The following is an 18,078-nucleotide window of genomic DNA, read 5'->3' as shown; positions in this document are numbered from 1 at the left end:
TCCCCTTGCCCATTCATGTGTGTGCACTCTCTCAAAATAAATAAACTCAAAAAAATTAATTAAAAAAAAGAATTAAAAATAGAATTGCCACATGATCCAGCAATTCCACTTCTGGGTATATACCCAAAAGGATTGAAATCAGGGTCTTGAAAAAGTATTTGTACACCCATGTTCATTGCACCATTATCTACTCTAGCTAAACATGAAAACAACCTGTGTCCGTCATTGCATAAATAGAGAAGCAAAATGTGGTATATACATACAATGTACATTCTAAATGAAGGAATTATGAGATAAATGGGATTAATAGGTATGAACATCCAGCTACAAAACAAATAAGTCACAAAGACTGTGGGGAATAAGTTTAGGAACTCCCTGAGCTTGCACCAATGGGTTAACAAGTCTTAGGATGAAAGCATCCAAGATTAGGTAAACAGAACTGAAGTGACCCCAACACAGTACAAAAGCAGAAAGCTGCTTTCAGAGGACAGAAGGTCCAGAATAGGTAAACAGGTAAGTGGGGCTATAGACCACTGCAGCAGGGTGAAACTGCCAGGACCTGAGCTAATTAGCAAAAGAAACGTGCCTTGTTGACCCTGAGGTAGCCTGCTCTATCCGTCTTATGCCGTAGGCAAGTTAAGATAAACAGACAGGTGCCTCGTGCCTGCCATAAAGTAAACAACCCTCTGCTAGGCGCTGAGATTTTGTTTTCTACTGACCCAAACCCCTAACACTGCATATCTTCAAAATCCCTTTCTCTCACACACGAGTTAATGTTCATAGTTTCATTGCCTCTTCATGGACATCCATCACGTTTGTAAGCCTTCTGATCCTAATAAATATGGAGCAAGGACCCTTACTCAGGACTCTCGTCTCCTCCCAGACATTAGCCTCTCTCGCAGTTAATTCTGCATCTTCTCTCTTGCTGGACAAGAGAGAATTCCAGCCTCAAAGTCTGCGACAAGAGATGAAAAGTACAGCACTGAGAGTACAGCTAATGAGGTTGCAAAACATGGTTTGGTGGCAGATGGTGACTATAATTATGGTGATGACCACTGAGTAATGTGGAATCGTTCAATGATTATGCTGTACACCTGAAGCTAATATAACACTGTGTTAATTATACTGCAATAAAAAAGAGACTTATTCCTAAGAGTTTGTTATTAATAATAGCAGTACCACTTCAGAATATCCCATTTCTTTTTTTTTTTTTTTTAATTTTTTTTTTCAACGTTTATTTATTTTTTGGGACAGAGAGAGACAGAGCATGAACGGGGGAGGGTCAGAGAGAGAGGGAGACACAGAATCGGAAACAGGCTCCAGGCTCTGAGCCATCAGCCCAGAGCCTGATGCGGGGCTCGAACTCACGGACCGCAAGATCGTGACCTGGCTGAAGTCGGACGCTTAACCGACTGCGCCACCCAGGCACCCCCAGAATATCCCATTTCAATGCACAGTGTGAGTATGTAAATATTTTACTTTCCAAGCAAATCTGTAAGTGTATCCCCACTTAACTTCGCAACTCTTCATGACTGGCACATCTGTGCTTCTGAAATAAACAGGGCTTAAGCACTTTTGTTAAATTGTTGACAAGTAATTGTTTTATGTTCTTGTTCTCAAACCTGTTCTCTAGATGCTGAAATGTGTTAACCAAACAAGGTGCAAATTTAAAACAATGCCGTGTTGAAATAATTGATTTAAATACAAAAAAAAACAAACAAACCAGAAATTGTGACATGTGCTACGATGTATGGATGAATCATAAAGACATTACGCTAAGTGAAATAAGCCAGTCACAAAAAGAGAAATGCTGTGTGACTCCACTTATATGAGGCAGTTGGAGCAGTCAGAATCATAGAGACAGAAAGTAGAATGATGGTTGCCAGGGGCTGGGGAAGAGGAGGAAAGAATGGGAAGTTTGGTTTAATGGGCATAGGGTTTCAGGTCTGTTAGATAATAAGAGTTCTGGAGATGGATAGTGGTGATTGGTTACACCACAGTGTGAACATACTTCATGCCACTGAGGTGTGCAATGAAAAATGAGTAAGATAGTAAATGTCATTTTATGTGTGTTTACCACAATTTTTTAAATAGGTAGAGTGAGGCGCCTGGGTGGCTCAGTCAGTTGAGCGTCCGACTTTTGATTTCAGCTCAGGTCATGATCCCAGGATCGTGCGATAGAGCCCCACTACAGGCTTCATACTCAGCATAGGGCCTGCTTGAGACTCTCTCTCTCTCTCTCTCTCTCTCTCTCTCTCTTTCTTCCCCCTCCTTTGCCCCTCCCCTGCATGTGTGCATACTCTCTCTCTCTCAAATAAAAAAAAATTCTTTTTAATGGGTAGGGGGGGAGCCCTATACATGAATGTTTATAGCAGCTTTATCCATAATTGCCAAAGACTAGACATGACAAAATGTCCTTCAACTGGTGAACGGATAAACAAATCGTGGTAGCACTCTTCAATTATAAACAGGAACAATCTACTGTTACAGAAACAACACAAATGGATCCTTGGGGGAATGATATTAAGTGAAAGAAGCCAGAACTAAAAGGCAAAGTACTCTTGGTACAGTATGAAGAGTTAGAGTTATATAAATTTTGGAAAAATCAGAACTCTAGGAACAGGAGCTACCAGGGCTAGGAGCTGGGGGAGAGCTCCTACAAAGGAGCACAAGAATTCTGGCAGTGAGGACACTGCTCCATAGTTTATGATGGTTACATGGCTCGACACTTTCACAAAAGCTCATAGACCAGGAAGCATGGGTTTTACTGTATGTAAAGGACACCTTGATAAAATTTTTAAAAAAATAATAAAAAAATAAAAATAGTAATAATAAATAAATAAATAAAAATAAAAATAATAAAACAAAATAAAATAATAAAATAAAATAAAATAAAAATAAAACAAAATAAAAGAATACAATAATAAAATAAAATAAAATAATAAATAATAATAAAATAAAATAATAATAATAAAATAAAATAAAAGAAGCTATGTGCTTCTTTCATGCAATATATCTGAAACAAAACCACATGGACTGGTTGAGAATATGAAAAAAAGATCAAGTAAATACCGACTTAAAAAAGGTGAGGTGAGGGGCGCCTGGGTGGCGCAGTCGGTTGAGTGTCTGACTTCAGCCAGGTCACGATCTCGGGGTCCGTGAGTTCGAGCCCCGCGTCAGGCTCTGGGCTGATGGCTCGGAGCCTGGAGCCTGTTTCCGATTCTGTGTCTCCCTCTCTCTCTGCCCCTCCCCCATTCATGCTCTGTCTCTCTCTGTCCCAAAAATAAATAAACATTGAAAAATTAAAAAAAAAAAAAAAAAAGGTGAGGTGACTATATATTATTGTCAGACAGACTTTAAGGCATTGTGAAAAATGACGAGTCAGTACATAAAAGGAACAGTTCACTAGAAACATTCAACATTTTTAAAATCTAACTGCAAAGGCCCAAAATAGATAAAGCAAAACTTGACAGAATTACATGAAGAAACTGACAAATTCATCACGATCATAAAAAAATTTAATACACTTCCCTTAGTAATGGGTAGTTGAAGCAGACAAAAAAGTAGTAAGTATATAGACTATTTGCATAGCACAATTAACAAACTTAATTCAAAAAGTATATATAGAATCCTGCACCAATCAGAGAATGCATTCTCTTGGAACATACATAGAACAATTGCAAAAAAGATCATGTAGGTGGGCACCAACAAGTCTCCCCAAACTTCTAAATTAGAAATCAATTTAGTTATAAAAGATAACTTGAGAAAGTCTAAACATCTGAACATTTTGAACACACTTTATAGGTTAAGAAAGAATTCAATGGAAATTAGAAAATCCATAGAACTAAATGAAAATGAAAACATGTTACATATCAAAATTGGTGTAGCTAAGATGGCATTTAGAGGAAAACTTACAGCCTTAAATGTACACATTGGACAAAATGTACATATTGGACAATATAAAGTTTGAGAAATTGGTGCTGGAAAAGACAAAAACAAATGATCTCACTATTTTCCAACACATACAGTGGAATGGAAGGAATGGTCAACTGTTCTCTAGACACTTATCCCTTAATCAGAGGGTAGTTGAGTCAGAAGGAAGAAGAATAACTTAATGTACAAATGTTCAGCTTTTGTAAGGGAGCATCACTAATTAAATGTTTATGTAATTGAAATTATCTAAAGAAGAGTAAAGATTAGTAATGGTTTCCACATTGTCCATATTACCTTCTATTGCTCATGAACAGACACATAAACTGGCCTTTTTGGACAGCAGGCCGTCCTTTACAGATTTCATCCATAAAGTTCTACTGCACTCATTCAAGTCTCCAAACCATCCAGCATTTACCAACCATCTACCATGTGTAAGCTGCTATGGGGAATTCAAAGTTGAACCAAGTCAGCTTTGAGGAGCTCCAAGATGTGGTTTGCCAGGTGGTCCAGGCAGTGGGGTGGAACACTAAGAGATAAGGTTGACAGGAGGGGAACCTGAGTGGCTCAGTCATTTAAGTGTCCAACTCTTGATTTCAGCTCAGGTCACGATCTCATAGTTCGTGAGTTCTAGCCCCGCATCAGGGGCTTGGGATTCTCTCTCTACCTCTCTCTCTCTCTCTGCCCCTCCTCTGCTCTTGCTCTCTCTCTCTCTCTCTCTCTCTCTCTCTCTCAAAATAAATAAATAAACTTTAAAAAAAAAAGGTTGGTAGGATAAATATAACATGGCAGGGGAGAAGTCTTAGTGAAGGTTTGTAAGCAGGGAAATTACATGTGTAACCACAACTTGAGGGAAAAGGTATCTCAGAAAAGCTTACCTTCTTGAGTCCTGAAGTCATCCTCAGCAAAGATGTTAAAGTTGCCACAGAGCCCACAGGTCTTGTTGAAGTATCTGTCTGACAGCAGGATTTGAAAATTGCCACTGCCATCAATTCTGGCCACAAAGCCATGGGTCTCACTGGACAGCTTGTAGTACCCAGCCTCAGTCTCTAGATACAGCCCGTTGGAGGCGTAGGGCATGGTGATGCTGGAAGGACAAGGATGAACTCAGGAAGTATGCTTCTCATGAATTTCCTGGATGTCCCTCCCACCTTTCAACCCCAGCCCCATGCTCCAGGGTTGGGACCTTGGTGCCAAGTCTCTGAGGACCTAGACCAGGAGTCAGGAGACTGGCCTCTTGCCCAGCCCTGCCACTCACTGTCCCTAGGCATATTGACTTCCTCACTCTGGGCTCCAGTTCCCTCATCTCAAAAAATAAGGAGGACTGCAAGAGGGATCCCCAGGGTCCTTTTTAATTCTGGCATTCCGGGCTTCTGATTTACCTTTGGTCCCCCTGCAGCACAGTACCATTGAGAAACAAATGGATGTCAAAAAATTCCCCGAGATACACAGAGAGGCTTACTCTCTTGCCATTTTGGAAGTCCCCTGAAAGAGAAAAAAGTCAGTAGTGGTGATTATTATCAAAAAAATTATATGTTTAATTCTCATCATCTTATACACATCACTAATCTTATCTCAGTGGGAAACCCCCCCCCCCAGAACTTATCAAATGGGCCACAAAAATCTTCCCCAAAATATCATTTACTCATTCATTTTTCCATTCATCTAAAAATATTTATTGAGTGCCTTCTGGATACATAACCCACTAATAGTCTCTTCTATTTCTCCAAAGAAAACTATGAAAGCATGACCCCTTCTTCTGGGAGCTTATGATCTAAATAAGATAAACAGTTAAAAAGAGAGTAAAAGCAACATTGTGAGTTATTGGTAACAGGTACTCTAGGACAGTATAATGTTCTCTTAAGACAGCCCAAACCAGAATCCCTAGGCTGTTTGTTGAAAATGGAGATTTATGAGTTCATGAAATCAGTTTACTGAATTTGATTTTCTGGGAGAAATTTAGAGATCCTGTCGGCAAAGTGCCTCACTCTGCACGAGAAAGGAAGTCAGGATGCAATAAATGATTGGTATTGCCATTCGAGATGTGTGAATAGGTCAACACATGAGAAAATAGTCTGTGAACAAGGGTTCAGTTGTGAGGGGCAAACACAGAGGCGGTGGCGGGGGGGGGGGGGGGGGGGGGGGCGGTGTCCTAAAAGCAGGAAAAGAAGCAGAAGACCCATTTTCCACAGCACCATGGAGACTAATCCTACCAGGAGGCCCTGAGAACTGGCGGTCTCCAGAGATAACCGACTGGCCACAGGAAGTGAAGGAACCAGAAGGAACAATGTGGAGTCTGAATCTCAAGCCTTGGAGACTAAGAAGTTAATGAAAACAGGGAAGATGAAGGGCAGCAATGAACACAGAGATAGAAAGTGCTGGAGAAAAGGGGGTCAAATACGAGACTCAGTGCCTGAGGGCTCCTGCAGAAATGCAGCAAAGGACCCAGCTGAAAAGGTTAACCTTGGAAATGAGGAAATATTCCCTCGCCTAGAAGAGCGTGAGCTCCAGCCGCTCAGCAAAAGAGGAGGCAAGACTGTCTGCGGAACTAAGTGCAGGAGACGCTGGCAAGAGGTGCTGCTGCATGGCTTGGGCCACTGACAGTCTTTGGCGGAGGATTTCAGCTGAGGCCTGGGCCAGACCCAGAGGCTGGAGGACCGCGATTAGCTATTACCCGCATGCGCGCGCACGCACTCACCAACCAGAAAATAGACTCTTTCTGGTGACATTTCCGTGAGGGAGTCACATGTAAACAACTGGCCTGTTCTAAGAATAGATTCCTGAATGGTACACTGTTAGCAGCTCAGGGTGGGGGGATGGGGGGCCCAGGAAAGGCCCACAGACCACCCACAGACCACAAACCGCATTCTGCAGAGCTCCAGACCAACACTGTCAGGAGGGAAATGAGATCCCAGCCACATCAAAGGGTTTTTGTCCTGTTAGCTTGAGGAGCTTTTGTCCTGGTAGTCTTGCCTGCCCTGCATTTTCACTTAGAGCAGTTTCGCAGCAAGCACATCTTTAAACAGTTAAGCAAACATTCTGGCAGCAAGAAATTAGCCAAAGAAAAATAAACACAACCCCCAGATAAGTGATCAGGCAAATAGAGTCGAACGTTAATGGTAGAATCCGAGTGGTGGGCATACGGGCGTTCACTGTCTTATTCTTTCAATGTTTCTAAACGTTTGGAAATTTGCGTAGTAAAATGTTGAGAAAACAAGCAAATGGGATAGCCCCGCTACAACCTCCGGTTGGCAGTCAGTCCCTCCCCCGAACCATGCATGCCCCTGGGCATGCGCAGTGGACCAAAAACCAGTTCCCTTCCAGGGTCCGTTCTTGGGGCTGAATCCATGGGACAGGGCAAGCCTCCAGTCACCACCTGCCTGCTGGAGATGGTGGGCAATGAGCCCAAGAAGTCAGGGGCTCCAGCTCCCTTATGACCACAGAAACTTGTCTCCTCATCAGTACAATTTTCCCTGTCACCCATGCCCAGTGTCACAGAGCAGATGCACGGGGGCTCCTACACCTCCTTCACTGGGTAACTCAACCAGTATGTTGCCTCTGAGCCAAAGACCTCTCCCTCCTGGAAACGAGAAGAGTCCCTTTGTGCCTCTCCTCTGCAGAGTCCCCCTGCCTCTCATGGGGATTCAACAGGGCTCAGGAGAATAAGTCAACCAGGGAGCAGGGAGCATGTGGCTGGAGGGTGAGTAGGGAACGCTTCGCATGCAACCAGGCCGCTTGGGGTGAGCCGCTGCCCTGCAGATGCAGATCTGCAACTCTTTAGAGCTTTCAGGGATGTAGAATCCCCCAGTCGCTCACTCCACAGAGGCCAGGTGCCATAGGAAAGCTAGAGCTCATCATCCCTGTAAGGTTGAAAGGCTCCCACTGTGTGGGGCTACATGGGACCCCCAACCCTTTGCAAGTAAGTGATGAAGGCAGCCTGCCCCCACAGACTGAGGGACTTGGGTCCACCCAGATGGCTACACTCAGGGTAACTTGCCCATCATCACAGAGCCAGTGAGGGGTGAGAGAGTCAGGACTCAGACCAGGCACTGGTTTAAGTATTTGAGGGGCTGGGATCACCATGAGGAAGCCAGGGAGTACCTTTCACCACCTGCTGAGCAGAGCACTGGTTGAGGCAGCACCCTGTTCAGGGAAGGTGGGGCTGGCTGCCCAGGATCTTCACTTGTCCAGGGGCCCTGGGGAGGACTGAACTGTGAGGAGTCTGCAGAATTCCTGAGCCTGGGGAGCTGGGATTGGGATCCTTGACGAGGCCTGAACTGTGAGGAGTCTGCACAACCCCTGACCCTGGACGGCGAGGGAGGCCCTAAGAGCAGTCACTCCACACCCAAAGCAGCAGGGCAGCAAGGAGATTCTGGAAACTGTGTCCTGGAGAAGACTTCATCACAGAAAAAAACACACAGTAGGACAACGGGAAGGCTCTTAGGGATGGTCAGAACAGGTGGCTTTAAAACACTTTTGCCCCGAAAGCAGAGTAAAAACAGTTTACTGCATGACCCAGAATGCACACACTCACACATTTCACACCACTTGCCCTTCCCGTGAGCCAGGCCCCCTGACTACTTTCTGAGGTTTTTCTATCCTATTCCATGTAATCTCTTTAAATACTGGTTACACTCATTAAATTATTTTTAAATCCATAGTTACAACTCAGTTTGAAAAACACTGAACTAGACTGACTCCATTTTAGAGTTAGAGAAACTGAAGCCTACGTTTACAACAGGGTCTGTCCTCCCCAGCAATAATGACACTTGGGACCAGACACTTCTTTGTAGTGGGGGCCTTCTGATACATGGTAGGGTGATCAGCAGGATCCCTGACCTCTACTCACTAGATGCCAGTAGCATCTCCCTCCAAGTTGTTACAATCCAAAACGTCTCCAGACACTGCCGTATGTCCTCGTGGGGGGGAATCACCCTGGGTGAGAACAATTGCTTTACCCTGTCATCAAGAGGCAGAGCCTGTACACAGGTTTTCTAACTCCAAGGCTAAATCTCCTTTGGAAACACAAAGCTGCCTAACGGGGCATCTGAGTGCTCTGGATTTAGTTAGCCACTGATGCAGAAGAGAACTCTAGATTTTATTTGCTTGTTTTATTTGCTTCCTTCCCTCCCTGCAGAACTCAGGGGGGAATCTGATGACGTGCAGCTATTAGGAAATTGAGCCCAAAAGGGTCTCCCACATTCCACAGAGGAGCACGTTAGCACTTCCTGTAACCGCTGGGGGAAGGTGGGCGGGGTGTCCACCCCAAGAGGCCAGAGCCAACCATGCAAGCTCTTCCCCAGGGAGGCTCTGTCTCTCATCTGGCCTCTTGAACTCAGTGACCAAGGGACTAGGTGAGGGAGTAAGTCTTCCCCCACAAGGAGTGGGGAGCAGGCTGGCAGCTGGAGCCAGCATCAGGTCTGGGTGATTTCCCGGACTTCAGAATGTGGAGCTCACTACTATGCATTTCTAACAGACGCTCCACCTCCACCCCTGTGATTCTGATGCAGGTGATCATCTTCCAAACACTGAGAAACCAGGGATCTGGTGTAACAGCGCCAGTTACTGATGTAGAAACGAAGGCCCCCCTGCTGAGTAAGTGACTCAGCACGTTGTCTGGTTTTTCTATGGCTCTCTCTGGGCTGGCTTGGGAACCAGACCCTGCAGGGTGGCTTAGGAAAAGCAGCCTTTCTGAGCAGAGGGGCGCCAGGACTCCAGTGTTCTCTCTCCCTGGTCCTCGTGCTGGTGGGCTAGGAAACCCCTGGTAGCTTTGGCCTGCCCAGACCTGCCCCACCAAGAGCCAGGATCAAGGAAAGGGCCCTTCCCTTCGCACCAGGTGGTGCTTCACGCTTGGACATAAACAGCTTTACCCAGGATGTGAACAAGGTCCGCAGGCACTGGAGAGGAATGGAAACTTGGGATTTCGAAGCAGGGAAACAGGATGTCATTGGAGAACAATGGGGCAGAGGAGTATATGAGGTTGCTGGCATGTACATGTAAACTGGAGATGCTGTGTCCAAGCGTGCAGGACGGACCCTGGGGCCTCAGGCTCCTGAAGCAGCTGCACTGACTCACCCCTCCCCAGGCCCGCCCTCCTCAGATTATGCCTCTCTTCCCAATGCTCCCCATGCCACCAGCACCAAAAACACAAAAAAGTAGCCACCCATTCTCTCTGATGATTCGGGGTGGGAATTAAACCAATCTCAGTTAAAGTATGATTAACCCATAATCTGGTTTAGGCCAATTACCCGCCAGAAAACTGACATCTGACAAGTTGTTATAATAACCATGATCCGGGGGCGCCAGGGTGGCTCAGTCAGTTGCAGTGTCCGACATTAGCTCGTGTCACGATCTCAAGTTCATGAGTTTGAGCCCCACGTCAGACTCTCTGCTGTAAGCACAGAACCCACTTCAGATCCTCTGTCCCCCTCTCTCTCCACCCCTCCCTCACTCACGTTTTCTCAAAACTAAATTAAACATTAAAAAAAAAAAAAAGAACAATGACCCAGTGAGGGTGGGGGCGAGGGTCCCAACAAGATATTTGAAACAGAGGCTTAACACAGCCCTGCAGTTTCCCCTTGGCCCTTGAAACCCCAGAAAGGATGGCCAGAAAGGCCAGGCCTCTGACACAAACCCAAGCGATGTTCCCCTGACCTTGACGGAAACGGTCCCAAGGGCCCAGCAGCTCCTGTGTCCACCATGTGTTAAAGGTGACTGCTTTCAATCACTAAGGTTTGGGTAACACTTCACACTTGTAAATGATTTGTCTCCCTTGATCTTCACTGTGTCTCCATTTTGAAGACAAGGAAATGGAGGCTGGGAGACATTGCGCACTTCCCTAAGGACACTCATTGAAGAGGAAGAGCCAAGACAAGGGCTCTGATTTTCTGAGCAGAGGGGCGCTGGGAGCAGAGCCACCTGGTCCTAGAGGATGGAAAACATCCAATCCCCACAAGTTGATGAGACCAGTGCTGGACAGGACCAGAGTAGTGGGGGGTAGGGTGGGGCTTCCTGGAGGAGGTGACAGTGACTGCACAGAGGCACCCAGGCAGCCTGAGTTTCCCTGTCTTCAAGGCCTACCCTTAGCAGGGAAGAGTCTAGAGTGGGTTTAAGTAGGGGAAGGGGACTTTTCCAACATGCTGCTTGCCTCCCTGAGTCCAGATGAGCTCTGTGCCTGGTCCTAAGATTTCATTACACATTGTTTACAAATCCACCTTGAGGGTAGGGAGTCTATAGCAGGAATCAAGACAGCAACTCCCAGTGTCTCCGTAGGGTCCCCCTCCCTGGAAAGTCCCCTGAAGCCCAAAGCCACACAGTGGAAAGGATGTCACTGTGTCTTCTTTTGAAATCTTTCTCCTGTCACTCCTAACCTGCTCCATTCTCACTGATATCCCAGAGTCATCTCAAGTAGGGCGTCTGTATGGAACCCCACCACGACTTTTTTTTAAGATGCATAGAACAAGGGGTGCCTGACTGGCTCAGTTGGTAGAGCATGCGACTCTTAACCTCAGGGCCATGACTTCAAGCCCCACATTGGGTGCAAAGCCTACTTAAAAAAATGGTATGGGTGTCTGGGTGGTTCAGTTGGTTAAACATTCAACTTCAGCTCAGGTCATGATCTCACGGTCCATGAGTTCAAGCGCCGCATCAGGCACAAAGCCTACAACCTGCTTCACATTCCATGTCTCCCTCGCTCTCTGCCCCTCCCCAACTCCCTCTCTCTCTCTCTCTCTCTGTCTCTCTGTCTCTGTCTCTCTCTCTCTCTTAAAAATAAAATAAAAACATGAATTTTTTTCAAAGAACTAAGTACACAAAGAAAGATCAGTAGATGATGTCAATGTCAATTTCATGGTTGTAATATTTGAGAATAATTTTGTACAATATTACCAATTGCGGGATACTGGGTAAAGGGTACACAGATTGTGTGTGTGTGTGTGTGTGTGTGTGTGTGTGTGTGTGTGTGTGTGTTTTACAACTGCATGTGAATCTAATCTCAAAATAAAAAGTTTAACTTAAAAAATAAAAAATAAATCTTACATATTATCCCCAAAACTTTTGGGTTTTATTACAGAGTTACAAGAATCCACAATGGATCTTTTTTTTTTTTTTTTTTTTTTTTTGAGAAACAAGAAAAAGAGAGAGAAACGGTTTTTTCCTCGTGATGGAAATCTTTAAGATCTGTTCTCTTAGAGACTTTCAAATATACCCTACAGCAGTGTTAACCTTAGTCACCATACTGTACTTCCCAAATCCTGGACTGATCTATCTTACAAATGGAAGTTTGTACCTTACCCACCTCTGATAACCACAAATCTGATCTCTTTTTCTAAGAGTTTGGGTTTTGTTTTGTTTTGTTTTTCTTTTCTTTTTTAGATTCTATATAAAAGTGAGATCACACGGTATTTGTCTTTGTCTGGCTTATTTCATTTAGCATAATCCCTCAAGATCCATCCATGTTGTTGCAAATGCACTGTGATTTTTAAGGTAGAGAAACCCACTTAAAGTAAACATTGGACAGGAGGTCCTCAGCCTTCAGCCTCCCAGAGAAGGTGACAGGGTGCTTCTTCTCTGCAGCTGCTCTCCCAAGTTACTCCCCAGCTGTTGCCTCTGAAGCAAAGGGGATCCCCAAGTTCAGTGTTCAGAATGGCTTCCACCATTTGTCATGCCCTGGGGATGTCTGTGGTCCTTTTCACCCCTGCCTGGTTATCATGGCCAAGACCACCCAGCCTCCTGTCTTTCTCCCTTTCTGACCGTTTTTGGCAAAGTAGCAAATTCCTTCTAAATCCTTCAAACTGCACAAGCCTCTATAGTAACTCCTCACTGCTGCTGACTCCGGAAACAAACTCTCCCATCAGTCTGTCAGCCTCATTCCTGCCTCACCTCCCACTACTCCTCAGCCCCATGCTTCTCAAGATTTGGTCCCCAAACCAGCAGCAGCAGCAGCAGCAGCAGCAGCAGCAGCATCCAGAAACTTGTAAGAAATGGGCCTTTCAGGCCCCACTCCACATCCACTGACTCCAAAAGCCTGGGCATGGAGCCCAGCAGCCTGTTTTTAACCAGCCCTCCTGGAGATCCTGATGCAAGTTGGAGTTTGAGAACTACTGAACCAGCCACTCCGACCTCCCCACTACGCTGCACTGAAGGAACATACATTCCTTCCAGCCTCTTCCCTGTGTCTGCCCTGTCCTCTCTGCCCAACCGAAACTCCTCACCCAGGGCTCCTCACATGTCATGCTTTTCACGAAATCGGCTCTTGGGTACAACAGAGCCCCGTGCTTTGTGGATCCCCATCCCCTCCCTCACCTTCAGTGCTGCCAGAGACCCCGGTCACCCAAGCACCAGAAAACAAAGATGCATAAGGCCTGGTCCTTGCCCTTGGGGGGGGGGGGGGTGGTGCTCACAGAGGAGGAAGACAAATGGCAGTCTGGCGAAGTTCAGTGCCCTGAAGTCACACTGTGACAGGGTTTCCAGCAGAGGCAAGGTGGATGGTGACAGCCAAAGAAGCAGGGGAGCCTCATAATTAAGGCAGCTATCAGCTCATGTAGCTCCCAAACAGCTTCGCCCCACATTGAGCACTGAGGACTGCATCCAACCTGGGAAACCCTGGAGACCGGTGGAGTGACCTCTCCGGGGGCCCTACTGCCTGCATCTCGGCAAGGGTCTGAGTGTTGCCAAAACCTGTCTTTGGCCAAACCTGGATCAGTCTCCTCTGACCCCTCCTCTCCATCAGGTCTCCACCTTAGACTCTGTCCTCGGTCTGATTGGTTCAGTTTAGCAAGAATCTTGCTGGGTTAGTTTAACGAAAATCCCCTGGCCTCAATATCTGACCAATTCCTCATGCCCCTCCATCAATACTTATCACCCTGGCCTGACTTCAGCAAGAACCCTGTCACGTTGGCTTAACCAGATGTTACCTTTGATGTTTCCCCTTGGTAATTTTCCATCCACTGACCCTCCACCCCCACCCAGCTGAAAGTCCCCACTCATCCTTGTTATATTTGGAGTGGAGAAGTAGAGCCCCATGTCTCTGCCCCACTGCAACCCCCCCGCCATTGCAGTGGCCTCTCTTGAATAAAGCTTTCCTCACTGCCTATACCAAGTGTCATGAAAGATTTTGTTTTAACAATGTGGATCTGTCCATTGTCGTGTCATCTCCCCAAGGCTATGGACCCTGTCTTTGCTAGGTTTTGTAGCAGCCTCACTCACACATCGCACACATCTGATTCATTCTCAGAGTGTGAAGGTCACCAAACCACAATCCCCCATCACTGCCTGCAGCCCCACTCCTGGCCTTGGAGAGTGCCATCTCTCCTTAGTGCAGAGGGAAGTTCCTGAATCCTGACAAACCCAGGATCAAAATCCAGCTCTTCCTTTTACTGTCAACCCTTGGGAGGATCAGACCACCTCTTTGGGCTCAGCACCTGTACCTACACCTCAGAGCCACTGTGGGGTGCAGCGATAACCCAGGCACATACCAGCACTTTCCCAGGAACACAGGAGGTGCTCAACATCAGGTAGGTACTCTGAATTCCACCAAGAATACAGCAATGACCCCTCCCTTTTTTCTAGGGGCTCTGTGTACTACAAAGCATCTTCTGGTTCACCATTTCTTTTGATGCTTTGGAGCTCCCAAAGTGCTGCCTGGACCCAGAGCAATGGACATGACCACTGGAAAAATACTTGCTTCATCCCACGAGGCTCTGATGGGAGAGACCCAGGGCCAGGCTAAGGGAAGCTCTTGGTCATGGAAGGCCATTTCCATCCATGGTTCCACAAGGATCTGCAAGCTCAGGCCCTGCCAGAAGAATGCCCCTAGTGCCCCACAGTAGGGTTGAGCTTAGCCGATACCTGCTCTGAATCCCTCACTTCAGTGCCCCAGACTCACCAATAAGCGAGAAGGAGTGTTTCTGACAGTCCCCGGCCAGGAGGTAACTGCAGTCTCCCATAAAGCTGTACATGCTTTCATCAAAGGTGTTGATGAAGTCACCTCCAAAGAGGCTGCATCGAGCCATCGACGATCTGCCAACAGTCTCTTTTGCACAAAGGATCCCTGGAGGGAGAGACTACAGGTGAGCACAGCTGGGACCATCCAGCCACTGCAGCCTTGTGCCTAATAAAAATTGGGCTGTAGGGAAGTATTTTCCATCCCAAGCAAGACTAAAGCTGTTGCTTTTGGGGGCGCTTGGATGGCTTAGTCAGTTAAATGTCCAACTCTTGATTTTGGCTCAGGTCGTGATCTCATGGTTAGTGGGTTCAAACCCCATATCGGGCTCTGTGCTGATAGCACGGAGCCTCCTTAGGATTCTCTCTCTCTCCTTCTCTTTCTGCACCCCCCCCAAAATAAATAAACACTTTAAAAAAAAAGTGTTGCTTTTGGCCCTCAAAAATGACCCAGGACTCGCAGTAATAACAGAGGAACAGCTTCTCAGAATATCTATTTGTTTTAATGACATTTACTTACTAATTTAAAATGTGATACATGCTTTATCAGAGAAAATTTGGGGAACACAGAAAAAATTCAATCAAGGTAAAATCATCATTAACCAATATTCCTTGATAACTGGACTTAACATTTTAGTTTTATCCTTCTGTTTCACAGCATATGGATATATAATTACAGGTTTTCTACAAATTTGTGATCATCCCATACAAACTATTTATAACCTGTTTATTTCTCAATGTATTGTAAAGAATTTATCATGCCATTGTGTATCCTTGCAAAACATGTTTTGCAGTGACTATAGCATATTTCACATCTAAATGTATACATTTATACATTATAATAATATTAACCCTATTATTAGGTGCTTAGCATTTTTCCAAATTTTTTAAAAGGTTGTAATGAGCAACCTTTTACATTAATCTACTATATCTTGAACAGTTTACATTCAAACAAATTAGCTGGTGTGTCTAACACACAGAATCTATGGAGTGTTAACTCCTTTAGGGCCATAAGCTAATTCCTCCCAGGAGACCCTCTTACCACCTTCACACTGTGTGTGTGTGTGTGTGTGTGTGTGTGTGTGTGTGTGTGGTCAGGTGGGGCACCACAATAGTAAATTTTTAAGTTTTCTGGATCCCCTGGCACAGGAACCATCTAGTAGGAAGATGTAGAGGGTATGAAAAATATACATTTTTTTCCCCGACACTAAACTGTGAGCAACAGGCTGGATTCTGCTGACCTGAATGATCTAAGTGGGGACAAGCCAGAGTCAGAAAAGGGTCCCTCTCACCATTCACAGACTCAGTATCTCAGCAAGGGAAGCAAGGCACTGTAGTCCAGTGCGAGTGGTGGTCTAGGACCCAGGAGAACTGACCTCTGACCTTTGCTTTATGTGACTTTGGAGCATTCATTTTTCTTCTCTGACCCTCAGTCTCTTCATCTGTACTATGGGAGATTCCACTAGATGACCTCTGCAATCCCTTCTAAAACTAGTCATCTGTCCAAGTCTTGGGTTCCTTCTTCCCCATCCAGCAGCCACATCATAGAAGACTGTTCTGTGTGACCCCTGTGCTTCTTAATTGTCCAGTCAGAGAAGGCATTTGCAGGTAGCTGCTCCTTGAGGAATACAAGTCAGGGGCAAGGGGCTCTGAAGAACCTTCACAGGAAGAATTAACCAGTGACTCTGGCAGGCCCAACCCAAGCCTAACACGGGACTTGGCACACAGGTGAGCTCCAGACGCACCTGCTGATTCCTGGAAGGGAGTTGTTCCAAAAGACCCTGAGGCAGGAGTAAAGAACGGAAGCACTTCAGTACCCACCTGGCAAGGTGAGGGCCAGAGCAAGCAGCACTCTCGCAGGTCTGGCAGGAAACATCTGCAGAGAAGCAGGAGAAATGACTGGTGATCACTGCCCTCACAGATCATTGCTGGGATGTACTACTGTCCGTGTGTGAAGTGGGAAGAACAGTTTCTTTTAAGCAAGAGAAAAGATTGATCCTTCCCAGCCCCTGTTTGCCCTTGAATATGGAAGACTGGTCCCCAAAAAAGCCCCTGGCCAGGCCCAGGCCCAAGAGTAACAATCACTGTGAGCCAGACCCCAGGCATCCTTCCCCAACCAGCAGTCCCAGAGCCCAGGCAGGCGAGGAACTAGGCCAGCCTGGCCTCTCACTCCCCTGCACTCCTGCAACAGCTAGGAGCCCATGCGTACCTGATTCCCTCCTGCCTTTTAATCCTTCCACGCTCGGCAGCAAGCTGGGGAGAAGAAGCTATCCTATGCTCTGTTCCTACCACAGGCACCCAGATGTGGAGAATGCTCAACAACCACATTTGTAGGTCAGTCCCCGGCACTATACCCCTGCTCAGGCAATGTGTGTGGGGCCGAGCTGTTAAATGGACAGGAGTCCAGTAGCCCGAGCCCAGGAAAGGCTCCCATCGTGTGCCCCCCTCCAGAAAGAGAGAATCGACCCTGACTTCAGAGCCCACCCCAATCCCGTAGAGCCCCCGCCACAGCCCTCTCCTCTTGTTAAACAGGTATAGACTCTTATCACCTGAGATTTACTGGGGGTGACTCCTTTCCTACTCGGTGCCTCATCCAACCCAAGAGAGACAAACCCAGTCTGTTATATACCTGCGGAAGTAACACTTGGATGACATCAGATATGGCCACGTCTTGGTCTCAGAACGAGTGACCCTCTAAAACCTCCCAACACACAGGTATGTCAGGCTGCTCTCAGATTACACCCAGAGGTGAGGGCAGAACTCCTTCCAGTCTTGCCTCGTCAAGTAGTACAAGCAGTAGCACCACCACGAACAAAAGCAGCCACAGGACTCCCCAGGGACAAGTGGAGAGTGGGCCTTAGGAAGGTCCCTGGCTCCCTCCAAACAATCCCTTCTAGCCCCGGGACAGAGGACCCCGGTTCCCCAGGGTAAGGCCCAGTCCTGATCTTCCTCCCCCAATTGAGCCAGCCCTGTTCCCAAAAGCCCAGACCTTTCCCTGCAAGCGGGGGCCGCAGGTATCTCCAAGGTCCCTTAGGAAGCCCAGTGCCGCACGATGGTGCCGCCGGCCTAGGCCATGTTCCCCAGCAGCTGAGGCCAATGGGACTGCTCGCAGCTCTGGACTGTTGCTGTTAAGTGACCCAGGGGCTGCGCACTCCCGGTGGCCAGGGGGAGATAAAGGCCAAGTTGTGACGTCCACCAGCCCCCCCT

The 18,078-nt window shown here is 46.6% G+C and overlaps 1 protein-coding gene across 1 annotated transcript in view; it reads right to left on the bottom strand.

The window, feature by feature from the left end:
- VWF (von Willebrand factor) overlaps positions 1 to 18,077 on the bottom strand; it is a 139,193-nt gene extending 121,116 nt beyond the window's left edge. The window contains exons 1-5 of the mRNA XM_025930120.2: positions 17,861 to 18,077; positions 16,693 to 16,747; positions 14,816 to 14,980; positions 5,313 to 5,415; positions 4,809 to 5,017 (exon numbers count right to left, since the gene is read on the bottom strand). Coding sequence (XP_025785905.1) covers positions 4,809 to 5,017; positions 5,313 to 5,415; positions 14,816 to 14,980; positions 16,693 to 16,747 — 532 coding nt within the window. The 5' untranslated portion in view covers positions 17,861 to 18,077. The remainder of the gene's footprint in view (positions 1 to 4,808; positions 5,018 to 5,312; positions 5,416 to 14,815; positions 14,981 to 16,692; positions 16,748 to 17,860) is intronic.
- Position 18,078: the final 1 nt, after the last annotated feature.

The sequence above is a fragment of the Puma concolor genome, chromosome B4, assembly GCF_028749965.1.
Source record: "Puma concolor isolate L17-30 chromosome B4, mPumCon1.1.hap2, whole genome shotgun sequence".
In the NCBI taxonomy this organism is placed as follows: Eukaryota; Metazoa; Chordata; class Mammalia; order Carnivora; family Felidae; genus Puma; species Puma concolor.
The sequence above is the reverse complement of the archived record's forward strand: the minus strand, read 5'-3'. Positions and strand labels throughout refer to the sequence as shown.